The sequence below is a fragment of the Abrus precatorius genome, unplaced genomic scaffold (genome assembly GCF_003935025.1).
Source record: "Abrus precatorius isolate BTA unplaced genomic scaffold, Abrus_2018 Scaffold10, whole genome shotgun sequence".
Taxonomy (NCBI): Eukaryota; Viridiplantae; Streptophyta; class Magnoliopsida; order Fabales; family Fabaceae; genus Abrus; species Abrus precatorius.
In genome coordinates this window covers 21,137,136-21,156,524 of record NW_020874292.1, presented here as the reverse complement: position 1 = coordinate 21,156,524, position 19,389 = coordinate 21,137,136, and the positions used below count along the sequence as shown (strand labels likewise).

Here is a 19,389-nt window from a genome sequence, read left to right as displayed (position 1 = left end):
GACTTAAGAAATGTTGTTCGTGGGTAAGTGTACCTGTCGAAAAGTAATAAAAGGTTTTAAAATAAAGTTTTGAATTATCATCCCACAAAAATTGTTTCAAGTACTAAGAAATTCTTAATTCAATTGTTAGAACTTGAAGGATAAAAAATAAAATAAAACAAGGATTTAAATATAAAATTAAGTAAAAAGAAATTAAATAGCGCAACCTCTGACAATAAACAAATCGAGAAGAACCTAGGGCGTATGGTTTCATCTTTACAATTCTTTATGTTATCTTTTAAAATAATTTTAATTTCATTTTTCTACCAATCACTCATACTAAATTTATTAACACCTAATGATTATATAATATTAACAGTCTTTGTACTAAGCTATTACTCCCAATGATCATGCAAGGTAAAAGAGAGAGAAAGCATAAAGAGCTTATGAGTTGTTAATTTAATAATGATTGAAAGGAAAGAACTAAGCTTGATCCACTTAATTCTTTGTCTTATTTTACCCTATAGATCTATTAATTATATATGGTACGATCGCCTATGATATAATTAAGGTAAACACCAATCAAGAAAGGAAATATGATATTATTATTAATCATAAAGATCCCATAAAGTCATACAAAGAATCTACTATAGCCCTAACTATGGATTTAGCTAGACATCATATAAAAAGAAAGTCAAAATAGTACTAGACAAATCCGTAAAAGTCAAAAAGTAAATGTAAATTAGAAAAGTCTCTAATGGAGAAGTGACGAGAAAAGCTCTTAATCTCAAGATGTGCTCTCGAAGCTCCAATAGTTGTCAACGACTTGCTAACACCAGGATTGAAGATATAAAAGAGATGTATAAAAGGCGTAGAAAGAATGAGATAAAAATAAGATGCCTAAGTCGCTCTCCCTAAGGTCTCTTTTATAGGGTATAAAAAACCCTAAAATTGCTTAAGGTTTAGGCTTCCTGCAAGTGAGCACAATAATGAGACAAATGAGATAAAATGAATAAGAAGAGCAATATTATTGAGTATAAGTAATAAAAAGGTTTCTCAATTAGAATCTTATATTTACTAACTTTTCACTCAAACACCAAACTAGGATATTTTACTTTCCTCTCTTTCTAAGTGTGTAGGACAAAAGGAGATATCACTCAGTTTTTCCAAAGAAAAATGTACTTTCAAAGGCTTGACCATAAACTGACTCTCTACTAAATAAATTGAATGTAACTAATTATGAGGTTTTTTTATGTTGTAATGTGACCAAATAGTTATAATAATTGATGTGAGATAAATGAAGGGAAAAGAAATACAAAGGGGTAATAAATCATAGAAATTACAAATATTCTCTAAGTTTACAATTGAAGCTCTTGAAGTAATTTTTATATTTTGCATTCAATCAATATCTTTACTCCTCCTTCCTTTCATTCCCTTCTAACCCTTTTTTTTTCCTTTTATATTTGCACATATTTTCTTTTTTTTTTTCTTTACACATAAGAGATGTAGAGGAAAATTTATCAAACAATTCAACAACTCAATTACTTCATTTATAAACTCAAGGTCAACAAAATATTTTATAATTTCAATGCAAGGGACCAAGAAAAATCAATAAAACTCAAAGTGGGCAACTAGTCGTATCTCAAACATGTTGAAGGCCAAGAATAAAAATTCTATATGCCTCAATCATATCAAAAAGAGTAGTCTCAAGCTGATTACAAGTCAATTTCTAAAACACAATTCTTAAAGAGATAATCACACAAAATAAAAAAGAAAGAGGTATAATTAATTAAATTAGAATAAAAATTTTCTCTAAGACTCAAAACTCATATATATGGATTAAAGTTTAATGTAGAGCAGAAAAGTAAAGAACTTTACTAATTGTTAGTTGTTAAATGAAAATCTTATTCCAAGAATAATCACTTAACATGCTCTTTTATTTAGAAAAAATGGGTTCCTTGAAGAAAAAAGTTTCAAATTATCATAAAAAAGGGCACAGACATTTACTTAAGAACATGCAACAATAATTATATTATTGAGAACTTAAAAACTTGTTCATGAAATATCATCACACAAAGATTGCTTCTAATTATTAAGAATTTCTTAATTCAATTGTTCAAACTTAAAGGATATGAATATAAAATTAATTAACAAGAAATTTAAATAACCTAGCCTCTAACAATAAACTAATAGAAAAGAACTTAGGGTGCATGATTTCATCTTTACACTTCTCTATGTTCTCTTTTAGATTAATTCTAATTTCAATTTTCTTATGATTATCAATTACTCATAATAAATCTATTAATACCCAATGGTCATATAATGTTAACAATCTTTTCTCTAAATTATCACTTCTAATGATCATGCAAGATAAAAGGAAGAGAAAGCATAAAATGTCTGAGTTGTTAATTTAATAATGATTGAAAGAGAAGAATTAAGTTTGGTCTACCTAATCCTTTATCTTGTTTTACCTTATAGATTCATTAACTATATGTGGTATTATCGTCTAAAATATAATTTTTCTATGGTATATTCAAGAGTTGTCAATTCTAACATATAAATATAGCACAATAGAGTAACACCAATCAAGAATAGAAACACGAAATTATCATAAATCATAAAAATTTCATAGCGCCATGCAAAGAATCCATTATAGCCCTAGCAATGATTTAATTAGACATCATATAAAAGGAAATCAAAACAACACTGAACAAATCCAATGGAGAAGAGATGAGGAGAGCTTTTGATTCAATGTGCTTCCAAAGCTCCCAAGTCGTCATCAACTTACTAATACCAAGATTGATGATGTGAAAGTGATGTGTAAAAGTTGTGTCAAGGATGAGATAAAAACAGGATGTCTAGGTTGCTGCCCCTTAAGGTCACTTTTATAGGATTTAAAAACCCTAAAATTGCTTAAGATTTGGGCTTTCTGCAGGTGAGTACGGTCGTGCAAGACCATAAGCATGGTCGTTGTGTAGTTTAAGTACTCCTGTGCTAACTATTGTAGCCTAGGCGTGCTAACTGTAATGAAGCCCTATTTTTCATCTAATTTGTACCTAAAATGCACTAAAAATTTAATTGTGGCTTTCTCATATTAATCTACATAATTAATATATAAATTAGTATAAAACTTAAGTAAAATAATAGTTACACAGAAATATATAGGTTATAAAAGTATGCCAAAATACAGACTTATTAGATGTAGAAAAGGAAAAATAATATTATTTAAAGAAAACTCTTGTAATTTTGATGGTTTTGATATATTATGAACAGATTTATAGATGTTTGTGTGAATATGGACAAAACACATTTTAATTGCATGGCTTCAATATAAGGTCCTTTTATGCAGACCAGGGTGAGAATTTCTAATTCTTTAACCAAAATGTGTTATTCTGAAAAGTCACGAACATTCTTTTTGTTTTTAATAAACTACTTGCTCTCATGGTTCTTTAATGAGGATAAATAAGTTGAATGCTTAAAAATTGGTCGCTTACATCAAGTTGATGCTTCCAAGTAGCCTTTCAACATGAGCGTTTGAGACATATTTAACGTTTTACTTTGAGATAACTGACACTTTTTTCTATAGCATCTTAGTATTGGCATTGTTTACAAAGGCTTGCTTTTTTCAAGCTCGTGAATCCATGCATACTTGTCTTTTCTTAAGTTGACTTGGATATTGGGTTAGATTACTCTCCATTTCATTTTTACGTGAGAATTGGGCATACTATCCAAAATAATATCTAAAGAGGATAATTTTTTTTTTGTCCATAAGAGGCAATTTTTCTAAAATAAAAAATAAAGATATATAATTTTTGATTTATGGGCTGAAAGAAGCATTAAAGTAATAGATATCTCATTTGGAGTAGGAATGTTGTGTACGTGTAAGTCCTAAGAATGTTGGCCCATGTGTTTACTATTATCAACTTTTGAATTTAGACCTACCTTAGTTGAATAAATGAGTTATTGCTTTGAAATGACTTAAATTGTAGGCTTTATGTGTAATGAAATTGCCATAGCTTAAAATGTTTAATAATACATTAGAGAAATCTAAAATTTTTGCTGATAATCAATTTAACCAATTTTGGAGCGATGACAAAAAAAATATATGTTGAGTTTCAATTTTCTTTTAAACATTTAAAATCATAATTTGGTGAACTAGAAAAGGACTGTAACTTGTGAGTATGAATGAAAATTAGCTTAAGTAAATTTTGTAAACCTTAAGTATGACTTAACTCATGAATTTGAGCTTTGACTTATTTTTTTTATATAGATAATTTAAGACTTAACTTTACTATTTCAAAATGATGAAAAGTTTACTTTAAAATAAAATTAATTAGGTTACTTTTTTACCTTTTTGCCCATTTTTACATTACCATAATTTTGTTATAATTTTTAAAAAATATCAAATATTTTGTTAAAATAAAACAAATTATGCATTTTTCTATTTTTTTGTAAATTATGAAATAATTTTTTATTTTATTTTCACTTGTCATTTTTACTAGGTTGCGTTTTTTTCTTTTTATTGTTCTAAGTTTCATTATTTTTCTCTTCTTCAATTGTATTCCAAGCATAGTTACTTTTTAGTTATATAAATTTTATTGAATTTATTATAGAAAACTTAATACGGTTAAAAATGACGTCTTCATTGGCTTTTATTGAATTGTCGATCCCCAATACTTTTTTGAAAATAAGTTTTTGAATTATAATTCTACACTCTTGAAATTATTTTTAAAATTAGGCATTCATACTTTCAGAAAATATTTTTAATTTTTTTAAAAAATAAGTTTCTGAAAATACAATACTGCATTTCTGAAAATAAATTTTTAAAATTAAACTAATTTCTAAATTTATGTTTTCACACTTTCAAAAATTAATTTTTAGAATTACTAACTATTTTTTGAAATAAGTTTCTAAAATCAAGATTTTATGCTTCTAGAAATTTTCATTTCCAAAAATTAATTTCCAAGATTATTAAGTATTTTGGAAATAAGTTTTCAAAATTAATATTTTATACTTTCAAAAATTATTTTCTAAAATTAGTTTTTCCTACTTTCAAAAATTAATTTCCTGAATTATTAACTATTTTCATAAATAAATTTCTACTCTAAAATTATTATTATTATTATTATTATTATTATTATTAATCAAAAAACTTGTTTTATCACTGCGAATGATATTTTAAGAAAATTATAATTTTTTATGAGATGTGAAAAAAAGTGTAAAAAGTAGCTTCCGATTTTTTAAATAATTTTTTGGCCGACTTTAAATAAGTTAAAAATTATATAAAAATAAGTTAATGGGTCTAAATTTATATATACATTAGCAAACTAAATTATTTAAATAAAATAAATATATAATATCAAAATATTAGTATATTACATTAATAATAATAATAATAATAAAAAAAAGTAATAATAATAATAATAATAATAATAATAATTATTATTATTATTATTATTATTATTATTATTTAAATAGGATAATTTATTGGGCCTGAAAGGCTCTTCAAGTTCTTGACTTATTTACTGATACAAGCCTAGCCCTATCTTTATAAACCAAGTAGAAAAATTATTAAGCAAGTGTTTTTTAAAAGAGAGAAATTCCAATTTTATTCTCTACAAACAGGAACTAAGTGCATATTTGGATAGACATTTAGCTCTTAAATTCAAGTTTGAAAATATAAATGTGAATTGAAATTCATAATTATATTATTCATACTAATGTTAGCAATTGTATAATATATAATTAGTTTTATTTCTAAATTTATGTTTGACTAAACGTGACTAATTATATTTTTTGTATTGAGTTAGAAATTTTTATTTAATTTTTTTACAAATCTACCTTTTTTTCAAAAAAATAATAATATCAATTTAAAATATTTTTAAAAAAAATCAATTCTAAAAAGTTAAATTCCTGTCAACTCAAATTTACAAAAGTACATGTATATATACACTAAGTACACGTGTGGATTTACATTTAAATTACTATAATTTTTTACGTTTATTTTAATAAATATACTCTCAATACATATCTTGATTTACATTTAAATGACCATAAACTTTACGTTTATTTTAATATAACTAATTATAATTTTTACATTTGATTCATATTTACATAATTTTCATCATGTTTGCAAACAAGAAGTTTTCTTCCATAACACAATGTTTAAGCCCAGTTCTTCTCCTGAAACACGCATGAGTGTTGCTTTGAAAGCCCTAAACTTTAACGTACAAGTAGCGTACGCTTCCCCTTTTAAGGCAAATCGTTGGTTGGAGTAACCAAATTCACATCCAAAATAATGCCTAACTTCTCTACTCGATGGCAATCACACCCGTAAATACAACTTACACAAGGGACTTCACCTTTACACCTGAATTGGTGACTTCAAACTACAAACAAAAGTATCAATCATTAAATTATTCAGCATGTCCAGAACAGGCTCATGGGTAAGTACTAGGAAATTCACAAGTGTTCTTGCTGTGGTTCATTCCAGTAGATTTCAATCAACCTATGGAACAGTACCAAGAAACAGCCCAATTATGTCTGCAGCTAAGCCGAAGCTCATAAAAATTTTTTACATGATGAATCCTGGCCTACGATTGTTCAGCACCAACAGCAACACAAGCACTGATGCAAATCGGTAACTAATTGCCCACAACCTTGTTTTGTTTTCAATCTTCAAATTTTCAATTTTCAATGTTTAAGTTTACGAACGCGTACCGATTTTAATTTTGAACTTCCTACTTGTAGTGTAAAGAATGTCAAGTTTCTACCACCAGCTCTTGCTTCTCCAAGATTCGACTTCCCTTACTGGTATTATTTACTATCCCGTACAACTGCTATGTTAAGAGTTTGAATTCCAATCACTCGTCGATCCATTGATTTAATAACCATATTCAACCAAAGTAGAATGGAACTGAGAATACTAATTAATGAATGAAATTACAACCATGCAGAAGTTAAATTTTCCTTATGAATGTGCAGGCTAAGATGGGTTTTGGGCTCTACACTTACTCTCTTTTTACCTTCCTTGAAACAAGATTGCAAAAAGCAACATAGAATAGAAGGTATATACACATGGAATGTTAAAGAAATGCTTAACTTTTCCACCTTTACTCTTAAGAATTGATAACACAAATTGTTGACTGGGGGAGATGTTGTATAATAAATTCAGAAGCAGAATTGGTGGTTGAAGAGGTTGAAAAAGTGGCAAATGCAATAGAAAAGGTGGCAATGATAGCAGAGAAGGTATCAGAAGAGGTAGCAGAGAAACTTCCAGAGGATGGTAAGCTAAAAAAAGCAGCTTTGGTTGTAGAACGTTTATCAAAACAGGCTGCTCATGATGCTGAATTGACAATAGAGTTCATACACAAGGTACTGTATCAGTGAAGTCAAATTTTTCTCAATTTCCTTCTTTCTATTATTTTTTGGGTCTATTTCTTGGTCCAACCATTAAAATTATTATAAATATTTTAAAATTATTAATACTTTAAATTTTTTAATAGTTTGTCCATTTTAAGTTCTTTGTCATATTAAAGTATTGCCATAAGTTCTTTTATTTAAATATTTAAAAATTAATATCAAACATGATAAGATAATTAAATCTCTCTCTCTCTCTCTCTCTCTTACTTATTATCCATTTTTATATTCACACTTCTTGAACATATTTTTCAAAATTAAAAAATACTAAAAGATGTCTCACACTCTAAATGTATAAAAATCATTTTCCACTGTTAAAACCGTACATCTTATTTTTGCTTCTGTTTAAAATGACGAGGGTAATGAAACACAGGTTGACGAATTCAAGAATGACCTTGATGATTTGGAGTCCTTCATCGCACCCATAGTTGACAAAATTGTGAAGAAAGAATCTGAAAGGAAGTGATACCAAATAAAAATTATATTTTTCACTGTTTTTATTTCCTTTTTTTTGTTTGTTCAAGTATTTCCCTTCGTTTTATTCTCTGTGCATGTAAATTTTCTGTGTGGAGAACTACTATTTCTCTCATTCGTTTGCCAGGTTAATTTAGTCTTATTATTTCTTCATCGGATTATTTCGAACGAGTGGTTCAAAGGTCAATTTTGAATTCCTATTTCAAATGAATTATAATCAAAACAGATCTTGAGTTAACTCCGACCTGCTAGGTTTTTATAGTTTTAAGCGTGGATCTAGCTATTTCTAATTCTAATGCATTCAGATATAATAAACTAATGTGGAAATCCGTCTAATGTACTGAGCTGTATTACATAAATTTTAAAAAATCAACAGGTTTTTATTAATAAAAAGTGTTAAGAAAATTATGAATTTATATGATTTGATTTACCAACCAAATAATTTGTTTAGAGTTAATTAATTATAAATATATTTTTATAATTATACATGTTTTAGATTCTATTAAAATCAATTGGATACTCTTCCTTTTATATGAGAATATTTGTTAATCAGTTAGATAATATTTGTTAAATACTATTTGATTACACGAGTCACTTAAGAATAATATTATAATAACCTTACATTTACATTTTGATCTTTTGACCGTTCAATCAACTAATATTAACTCTTATGGCTTTTGTTTCTATTTTAATTTTAATACAAACAGTAAAAGAAGTTTTGAACTTACATTTAATGATATATATTTACATAATTTCACAAGTCTAACATAAAATTTTAAATGGGAAAAAATATATTACACTATAAAAGAATTTGGTAATAACGATGAAAGTCTTTTTTTTATTAGCCTTAGTGAAATTTGTGGCTTTTTTTATCTTGTAATTGTATGTGTTTTGAAAAGAGTTCTTTTGAATGAATGAAGGGGTAAAGGTTAATTAGCTAACATGTACATCACAGAATGACTCATTAAGATATTGTCCTTCACCTTCGTGGGTCGATGGATGGCTCTTTCAGTGCTACCAAAAGGCTTATGTGGTTTCACTTCCACTCCTCCAATGATCAATATCTTTGTTTTCTACACATTTGCACATCATCATCACTCCAGTCTTAGCCAACCAAAATTAATTACAAGCGAAGAGATGCATTCGAATTTGCTCTGATCAATTGACGGATAAAAAAACTAATAAGTTTTCATACCTCAAGAAACAAGCTTTCTCTCACTTTAGTTCATTCTTTCTGCGTCTCATTCTCTCTTACTTTTTATCATAGAGTGCTTTTGTAAGAATAAATTAGTCACGATTTTTTTTTAATTACTTATGAGTATGAATTTTTTGTATTTAATTATTTTTTTCATCTTTATTATCATGTGTAATTAAATGTCACTTGAGAGTTGAATAAATTTTTGTTATGTAATTCTTTTTAAATTTTAATTTGATTTTAAATATTGATTTATTTGTTCATTATATTACCTTTTATATTATTATTATTATTATTTTTGAACTAGTCATTTAAGGATAAATTTTAATTAATTAGTTGATGGACTACTTAATGATAGTACAAATATGTTAATAGAAATAAGAGATAATTTAAGTTTACAAGTTACGAGAATCCATCTATCATCTACACTTTTAATTATTTAAAAAAGTTTAACAAGTCTAATTTTTTTAATAAAAAGACGGACATTATTAGATGAATATTGAGTTATAGTAGTTATTGATTATTAGTAATTATTTTAACATGATAGAATAGAAGTAAATTAAGAAACATATAAGTAATCGTATAAAAAAACTAAAATTATAAACTTTTATCTATATCAAATAGTTTTGTGATTCTCTATTTCTTATTTTTAAAATTTTTTTATTATTTTTAATCAAAACATTCTCAATCTTTGAATTTGCTTAACATTCAATTAATAATAGTAGTAGGTTCTCCCTTTTACTACTCTTACAGAACCTCTTTCAATTGTAGTAAAAGGTGGCATTTGAGACTCTCTTAATATTGTTTGAAACTCTTACTATATTGTAAGCACTTGTTATTATTATTTTTTATATGTTGAGAAAATTCAAAGGTTACAAATGTTTGGATTAAAATAAAATTAGAATTGATAGGGATAAAAATTTGGAACTTTAATTTCTTCTTGTGATTACTTATATATTTTCTAATTGAATTATATTTCATTGTGTTCAATCATTTATATGTTATCCTAATTATCATAGAAAAAAAAAGTATTAAGAAACATCATATTTATTAAACTCATTCATCTGATTGAAAGTATAGATAACACCTTAACTCCTAAACTCAAATTATCTCTTAATTTCATTAACTTATTAATAATATCATTATTCATTAAGTAATTAATTAAGACTTATCTTTGAGTGACCAATTTAAGAATAATAACATCAAAATGATAACTATAATGGACAAATATCAGGTGAAATCAAATTAAAGTTTCAAATGGGTTATGCAAGAATTTGTACGAATTTATTTTAATCCTTATAGAATTTTGTATAAATAAATTTATATTACGTCAGATTATTAAAAGAAGAAAAAGGTTTAGGTAATACCTGGATCCAAATAGCTTAATGAAATAAACATAATAGAATTTGAATATTTTCTATATAGATCTTCCTTAACCAAATCGTCTTATTTCCAATTTTTTTTTATCATGTAATATTAATATTTTTTTTCTAAATTAACATCTCCAATAATCATATAAGACATCAATTAAAGAAAGTATAAAACATCTATGAACTTATTGATGTAATACTGATTGGAAGGGAAAGATTGGTTTGGTCTACCTAATCCTTTATCTCGTTTTATCCTATAAATCCATTAACTAATTGAAGTACGGTTACCTGATAATATAATTAATTAAGATTATACAATTATGCGCAATATGATAAATACTAATCACATACGAAAATCAAACATAGATTTAAACTTCAAAATTTCATAAATTCATGAATAATAATTTCTATAGCCTTAGCTATGGACTTAATTATTCATGCTAAAACAAATAACTAAAACAATAATAAACAAAGCTATAGAGAAAAGCAAACTAGAATAAGATAAGTTTTCGGTCTTTAAGTACAGTCGCTCAAAACTCTAAGTCTCACCAAGAATATGCCAAAGATCATATCCAAGAGAGACGAAATGAAAGGTGTATCAAAGATTAAAAGACAAGATGTCAAAACTAGATATTCCAGTATCTGAGGTCTTTCTTTTATAGGGTTTAAAAACTCTAAAAGCTTTTTATTAATTGGGCTTGCAGTAGATGAGAACGGTCATGCAAGGGCAAAGACAAGACTATACATGGGCTTGATCTAGGCATGCTGATTGCTGCAAAGCACTAATCTTCCATCAATTCAGGCTCAAAATTCACTTTTGGCCTTTTTATACTAAAGTGCATAATTATCATGTAAATTAGTGTAAAATTCAAATAAATAAAAAAGCCAAACATAAATATTTGAGTTGTAAAAGAGAGCCTTTTGATCTATGTTTTTTACTTTTAGACTTCTCTTGAACAATCTAGTCCATCTCATACAAGAATAGGAAATCATTACAACTTTCATCACATCTTAGTGTAATTAAATTACAATGATCAGTACAGTCACATGAACTTCAATGACATAGATCAAATATAGATAAGTGATATAGAAATGACATATAATGTGATCTTAATCATGCTTATTTCTAACTATTCCAAACCTTAATCTTTATAAAGATAAATTCAAAATTGCAAAATAATTATTACATAAAATAAATTCAAAATAGAAACACAAATTCAGAATAATTATTACAATGATCTCAAAACTAATAGAGTGTTGATAGATGAACATATACTTTTTTGTTCTCTTCAAATAGCGCATCACACGCTTTATTGTCTTTCAATGTTGCATCCAAGGATTACTTAAGTATCTATCAAAGACATCCACCATAAATGTTATATCTGGACAAGTACAAACTTGAGCATAAATCAGACTTTCCACAATTAATGCATAGGAAATCTTTTGCATCTTATTTCTTTCAAGATAATTTTTCAAACATTGTTTGAGACTTAATTTGTCTCCTTTAGTTATAGTCTTATAGAGGCATTTCTTCACTTACTATCTTTTATGTTAAATCTATCTAAAACTTTATTGATATAGTTTTCTTGTGATAACCTTAAAATACCATGAGAATTATCTCTTAATATTTTAATATCTAATATCAAAGAGGTTTTGCCAAGATCTTTCATTTCAAAATTCTTTTTCAGAAATCTCTTGGTTTCAATTCATTGATTGGAAGTATAAACAATATATTAATCTTCTTAACTCGTAAACTCAAATTACCTCTTAGTTCTATTAATTAATTAATGGTATGATTATTTATCAATTGATTAACTAAAGTTTACCATTGAATGACTAATTTAAGAATAATAACATCAAAAGAAAATTTATAATTAACAAATAACATCAATATCATAAAATTAAATTGAGGTTTAGAAGGGGTTACGCAATAATTCACTTTAGTTATACATACTCATAAAATAAAAACAAATGTAACTAAACATAAGACATCTATAATCACAAATGATAAAGAAAGAAAAACCTCATGATTAATTTACTATAACGAAAACAAAACTCTATAATGGAAAAAGAGAAAAAGAAGATTACTTAGATATGAATGGTAAAGATATTTTTAGATTAAGACTTAAGATTTAAGTGTGTAAATAGAAAGATCAAGTTTTAAGCGTATCTCAAGTACAAGTAGCATAAGATCATTTTTATAAAGTAGAAAATTTAAAAAGATAGGATTAGGTGTTTTAAAAAAGTATGATTTAATGTCTAAAAAAATATTATTTAACCTTTAAAATGATATGATTTAACTTCTAAAAAAGATATGATTTGACCCCAATATAATTTTGTGTTGTTTAATGTTGAAGATTTTAAGTATGAGAAGCCCTAATACTAAATTTAAAATTTAAAATTTAGATTCAAAATCCATGTATTTTTTACTTATTTCAATAATTTTTATCTATGATTTAACTTATTATAACCAGATTACAATTTCAAGACTTCTTAGAATTAAATTTAAGAAAAACTTAGTTAATTCAAAATATAAAATAACAATTATAATTAAAAGAAAGGGGCTTAAAGTGATTAATCTCTATCAATGTAGTACATTTTGTGACAAGTTCTTATAAATTTTTGTTAGAATTTAATTCCTGAAATATTAAGAAGTTAAAATTTAATTTCTATCATCAACTCTAGTGTGTTAAACATTAAGCTGATTGACGCTCAGCACTCTCATGTGACATGTCACATTATTTAATTATTTAATATTTTATTATTTAAAATTAATATTTATAAATAAGTCTTTAAATATATTTTAAATATTTGTAAAAAAATTTCTTCTCCTTCCTTTTTCCTTCTCTCACTACCTTAATCCTAACCCCTAACCCATTCTCCTCCCCTTCCCCTTCATGCTATCCCAACCCTACTCTTTTCCCTACTCCCACCGTAACCCTTATGCCTCCCTTTTCCGTTACCTCACCCAACACATGTACCCCTATCGTAACACATTTTTCACTCTCCAAGCTTCTAACCTCAATCCCACACTCTCTCTCACCCTTACACCTTTTTATTGATTGCTTTTTCTTTTGGTATTTTTAAGTTTTAAATTAAATTATTAGAGAATTCTAAGTTATAAGCTATGGATTACCGGAAACGAAGAAATATGAAGAATTTAAATTTACTAAATAATGAAGAACTTAATTTAATAAAAGGTATTGGATTACTAAAAAAAATATGCCTAAAAATTTAAGAAGCTATTTATAAATAACAAAGGAGAAAGAATGTTTATAATGAAAGAGAAGAAAAGATTGACTAAGAATTTTTCTCTAAATATTTAAAATGTATTGAGATGCTTATTTGTAAATGTTAATTTTAAAAAAATAAAATATTAAAAAATTAAATGATGTAGCGTGTCATGTTGAGTTAGGAGTTAATAAAGATGACTAAATCTTAACTTCTGATTAAATCTTAAAAATATTTTAAAAATTTATTACAAAATATGTTATATTTATAGAGACCAATCACACATTTAAGTTTAAAAAAAAACTAATTTTTTTTTATAAAAATTAATAAAATAAAATTTATTAATACAACTCCTAAACAAAAATCATTATATCACTCTTGAAATATATTATTATTATTATTATTACATTTCTTTAAAGAATTTGAAATTATGCTTATGGCTCAAAAGAAAGACCAGTGAAAGTCTTAAATTAAGTGAATATATTTTAATTATAATTAAGTGACATTATAACTTTATTTAAATAATTAAAATATAATTTTTTTAATTTAAATGGTGTTTTATTTTCGCTTAATATGTTTTATGGGATTTGAAATTATGCTTATGACTCAAAAGAAAGACTAGTGAAAGTCTTAAATTAAGTGAATATATTTTAATTATAATTAAGTGACATTATAACTTTATTTAAATAATTAAAATATAATTTTTTAATTTAAATGGTGTTTATTTTCGCTTAATATATTTTATTTAAATTCTTCTACTATCTTTTATTTGTTTTTTTTGCTTTCTTTTATAAAAAAAGCATTCTTTTACTTTTAAAATAAAAAAATTGATAAATGAACAAATGTTTTATCGAAAATTTTAAGCATACCTTTTTCTGGAAATTTAAGATATAAAATTATCAATAACTTTAACGAGTTTTCAAGAGATATAAAATAACTTAAAAATTTACAAATAAAAAATTAGAAAGCATAACACATAAAATCAAATTTGAAGAGGCTGTTTTTTTAATTTCTTAGTAAAACTTATTAATTATTTAAGTTATAAATTTGAAATAAAAGACTTTAAGATAATTTAATTAATAAAAATAAAAATAAAAATACAGTTAAGTTAATTGTAAGTCATACCTAATACATGTTCCGGACTTCTCAACAAAATCGAGAATAAAGTAAGGGCTCAAAGTTTTAACCAACAACATAACAGCTTGGTTTTTTTTAAACATTATATGAGAAAATAAAATATTTTCAATTTATAATACAAATTTTATTATTTTTTATACTTTTTTTCCTTATTAAGTTTACTCAAGCTTAACCTAAGTTTAATTCATTTTACCATTTTGGAGTAAGATTTTCTGGTCTCTTTCGTTTCCACAGAAATATTTTCCTCTTCTATTTCAAATTTCAGATTTTCGTTCTCTATTTTTCCTTACTTTCATTTTGCTCAGCAACAGCTAAGGAATCTTCAGTCAAAGACCAGAAACGAGCAATCTCCCAACACAACGAAAGATTAGGAGAAATAGTTTTGAACGAACAAACGGCAAATATCGATTTGCGAGTACAAATACAGGGTGACAATTACTAGCAATGTGAAGCGAGCGTCTTATACAAACTCAAAATGCTCCATACATTCAAACAAAAAAATTAAATAAGACAAACGAAAGTGAGGACACAATAATTTTCTAAATTTACGATATATATGTATATATAGTCCGCCAAATGTAGAGAGAGACCTACAATCCAAATGCGGCGCTTCAGACGGTCAGAGCGGCGGCGACGAGGCCGGCGACGAAAGATCCGGCGATGGCAAATCCATTGGAGACGGCGCCGTTCTCGGATGGTCCAGGAGCCTCGGCCGGAGGGGAAGAGATGGAGGATGGAGGGACGGCAGGCGACGGAGAAGACGGTGACGTTGGAGTAGGAGACGGCGGGGAGCTCACGACGGAGGCCGGGGACGGAGCAGCGGCAGGTGGAGTTTTCGACGAAGGAGGAGACGAAGCGTTGGGAGTGGCTGATTTAGGCGCAGCAGCAGCGGGCTTAGGAGACGACGCCGGAGATTGTGCGGCGGCGGAGAAGACAAGCATGGCGACGAAGATCAAAACGAGTGTGGAAGAATGAGCCATTCTCAGAGGTTGAGAGATATGAGCTATAGTGAGAGTCAGTGAAACTGAAATTGTGAAAGTGTGTGTGTGGGAGTGAGAGGAAAGACGAAACAGAGAGAGAATTTATAGAGAGAGAGAGAGAGAGGAAGAGGGAGTGCGTGAGATGAGGATCAGAGGGTGGAGATTGCTCTGATTATTTGTAACGATGGCGTGGGAGTAATGATGAACGAGGCCAGGAAAACGCGCTTTCGGTTGAATCAACGCCGGACACGTGGAGCTACGATTTTAGGAAGACTCTGTTGACTACCGTTGATGAAATTGTAACGGTCAAGAAATAGGAAAGTGTGAAATTCGCGGGCATCTATGACCGTCTGGAAAGTGAACCAGAATGAATTTTCCGTCTCCAGAAATTAACAAAAAATTTGCAAATTATATTATAATAATAATAATTAATGGAAGAAAATGATATCTTTTTATCATTTGGTTTTAAATTTGTGGGCTTTTAGTGTCATAAAATAGTAATTAGTATTTATGTTATTATAAAAAATGATTTTATTTTCTTTCTTTTTGAGTAGGTAGAAAGGGATTGTTGATTGACGCGTGAATTACGGTACAGCTAATAGTAACGGGGTGTGTGAATGTTGAGCCGTGTTTTTAATTAAGGAAGCAAACCGAGTGTCAAAGCCGCAACGGGCAACTTTCTCTTTTTTACCATTCTTGTTTTGGTTTCTTATAACCATGATTTTGGAAAATCCCCAAAAAGGAAGATACCAATGCCAAGATTGAGAATTATTTTATTCATTTTTCATTTTCATCAATATATCTTCTCCATCTCGCCTCAAATTTCACTTTTACACTTTTGTTTTCTACTTCATTCTATGCTATTTTATTATAATACTGAAATCATATTTATATATTTTCCATTATGAGTCACAATAAATCCAACATATAATGAGTATTTTTTTTAAATTATAATAAATAAAATAAATATTCATTTATTAAGTTTAAATTTGTACACCAGTTTATATTTATAAAATTTAATGAGAATAAATATAGATTTAAATACTATTGTACTTGTGCATATAATATCTAAACTTTACATGAATAGTTATTATTTATCCGAATATATTATATATGAATAATTTTTTAAAATATGAGGAGCATCAGCATGAATTGTTTTATTTTTAAAAATGTTTAAATTTATTTTTAGATTTCAAGATCCTAATATCTTGCGTATATAATATTCAGGATGAATTACTAAACATTTATATAAAGCATTAATTTCACAATACTAAAAATCTATATGGTACATTTAATTTGCTTCCTTGTATTAAATACTTTACTTTTTTACAACATTTTAATTAATTAATACGTTAAAGATATTATCATTAAATGTTTTTTTACAAACTAAAAAAAATTATTTATTTTTATAACAATATTATTAATGGTGTAGAATAAATATTTTCTTAGTCAATAACCATTTATTATTCAATTTGATCGTAGAAAAAAGCTCTGAAGTTTTTTTAAAGTAGTCCATGTCTAATTTATTTTTCACGTCAGTTGAATTTATTTTTCTTTAATATTGGAATAATATGTTTTCTTAATTCTTAAGTAGCTGTACGCAAAAGCCATGGACAAGCAGCGAAGCAGAAGTGCAGAAGACACTCCGTTGTTACGTTGGAATCTTTTGACCGGGAAATGGTTCTACTTTTTTGTGCCTGCTCTGCTCGTTAAACTTGCGTTTTAATATGTAAACAACAGAATTTTACAATGATATATTTTTTTTAATATTACATAACTTATTTGATACTTTTTTTCTCTCTCTAATTTTTTTGAAAAAATATATAAATTTATTGTACAGATAGCGATTTCCTTTCACTTTTAGACATGTTGTGAAGTCGGACACGACCAAACATTGTGCATGTTTTTCTTTTTTTGGGTCAAGAACCATTGTCCATGTTTTGCCGTGTAACGAAATTTACGCACACAGAAAAAAGTAAAAAACCTGTCCGAAGCATATTTTGTCTCGTTTAAATGAGGGTCCCAAAGACGAGAAAAAGAAAACAAAGGAAAAGTTAATGTAAATTCTACATTGCATCTTTTCATCTCTTAATTTAAGTTACTTTTAGTTTTCTAATTTTTTAATTAATTAAAATTCTCAGTATTGCTAATTATGAAAAGTTTTAGAGGCATAATAGAATTAGAACATAAAATAATTTATGAATAATAAAAGTAAAGAAATTTAGCAAAAAATGTAAAATTATAAAAATTAAGGTTATTAAAGATTGATAAATTTTGATATTTTTTGAAATTCTAGGTGGGTTTTATTATTTTAATTATTATTTTTAAGTATGAGACGATCCAATTTGACTTGCTTGCTAAGCTTCTAGTAAAAATTGAGAATTTAAAAAAATTTAGATAAAAAGCCAAAAACTAATTTTATAGAAAAGATTTCCAGAAAAACTAATTATCAGAATCGTCCAAAGTTTTTCAGCAATTTAACTTAAATAAACAAAGAATCAATAATCGACTCAATATCATATAGAAAAGAATAAAAGCTGTATCATATTATTCATAAGAATAGCAATAAATAAATAGAATATACAAAATAATCCAATCAATAACGAATCCTCAACACCAGAGCAACCAAAATAGTAACTAAAAGGGAAAACGTTGAAGTACTAGAGTTCCAGACTCAAGCAATTCATAAAAATAAAAGAAACTCCATAGAATTTGTGTCTACACGAGCAAAGCGGCGGCGACAAGCATGACCACAGCAGATCCAGCGACAGTGACTGTGTTCGAAACGGCAGCGTTTGCAGCTGGTCCAGGTGCTTCAGATGGTGGAGCAGAGATGGACGAGGGAGAGATGTTTGGAGTAGCAGCTGGTGACTCAGAAGGAGACGACGGTGGAGATGGAGGTGAAGCCGCCGGTGACTCGGATGATGGAGACAACGCCTTCCTCGGTGAAGGTGCAACCGGCGACTTAGTGGGTGATGAAGCCGGGGACTGAGCCATGGTGGAGCTGAATAGCAATGCAGCGACTAGCATGAAAACCATGGTAGAGCGAGCCATTCTTGAAAAGAGAGAGCGAAGCGAGTGAGCAAGGATCAGAAAAGAGAGTATGTTGTTCTGTTACTGCCTTGTGAGAAGAAGAGAGAGGGTGAGAGGGTATTTATAGAAGATTAGAGGAGAGGAGTAACCGCGTGAAGACGTGGTTAGGGAATGGGCCTGGGCCGAGTGGTTTCTTAGCCGTTGATGTTGAAAGGGTCAAGTGATTGTCACGCGGCTGCACAGCTGTCTTCAAATCTGGAACGTACACGTGGTCATAAAAAATCTATCTTACCGTTGGATGTAAGAAAGTGGTAACGGTCGGAAACGGAAAGAAATAGTATGGTAGGGATAAAATGCTGAGTCGTGTTTTTTTCTTACTCCTCTACAGTTGTAATAGAAGAAGTAGCCGTTGAGGAATAGCGAGTGAGTGTAAGAGAAAAAACAAAAATTCAGAGTTGTTTACCCACTCACATTGCCCTTATAATTGGACTCTCTCTACACTATACAGATAAGTCCTGAGGCAAAACTCGTTTAACTCATAATTTAAGCTAATTCTTTAGTTACCACACAT

General features: G+C 27.7%; 3 protein-coding genes across 3 annotated transcripts; 2 read left to right on the top strand and 1 right to left on the bottom strand.

Moving 5' to 3' along the window:
* Positions 1-6,297: 6,297 nt before the first annotated feature.
* LOC113852035 lies at positions 6,298-7,864 on the top strand. The gene is made up of 3 exons (XM_027482294.1): positions 6,298-6,425; positions 7,134-7,353; positions 7,772-7,864. Exons 1-3 carry the CDS (start codon positions 6,298-6,300, stop codon positions 7,862-7,864), a joined length of 441 nt encoding a protein of 146 aa, XP_027338095.1.
* A 7,098-nt stretch (positions 7,865-14,962) lies between these two features.
* LOC113853152 (circumsporozoite protein-like) lies at positions 14,963-15,853 on the top strand. Its single transcript, XM_027483630.1, has one exon. It carries the CDS (start codon positions 15,466-15,468, stop codon positions 15,778-15,780), a length of 315 nt encoding a protein of 104 aa, XP_027339431.1. The 5' UTR covers positions 14,963-15,465; the 3' UTR covers positions 15,781-15,853.
* Positions 15,854-18,430: 2,577 nt separating this feature from the next.
* LOC113853091 (classical arabinogalactan protein 1-like) lies at positions 18,431-18,899 on the bottom strand. Its single transcript, XM_027483543.1, has one exon. It carries the CDS (start codon positions 18,837-18,839, stop codon positions 18,504-18,506), a length of 336 nt encoding a protein of 111 aa, XP_027339344.1. The 5' UTR covers positions 18,840-18,899; the 3' UTR covers positions 18,431-18,503.
* Positions 18,900-19,389: the final 490 nt, after the last annotated feature.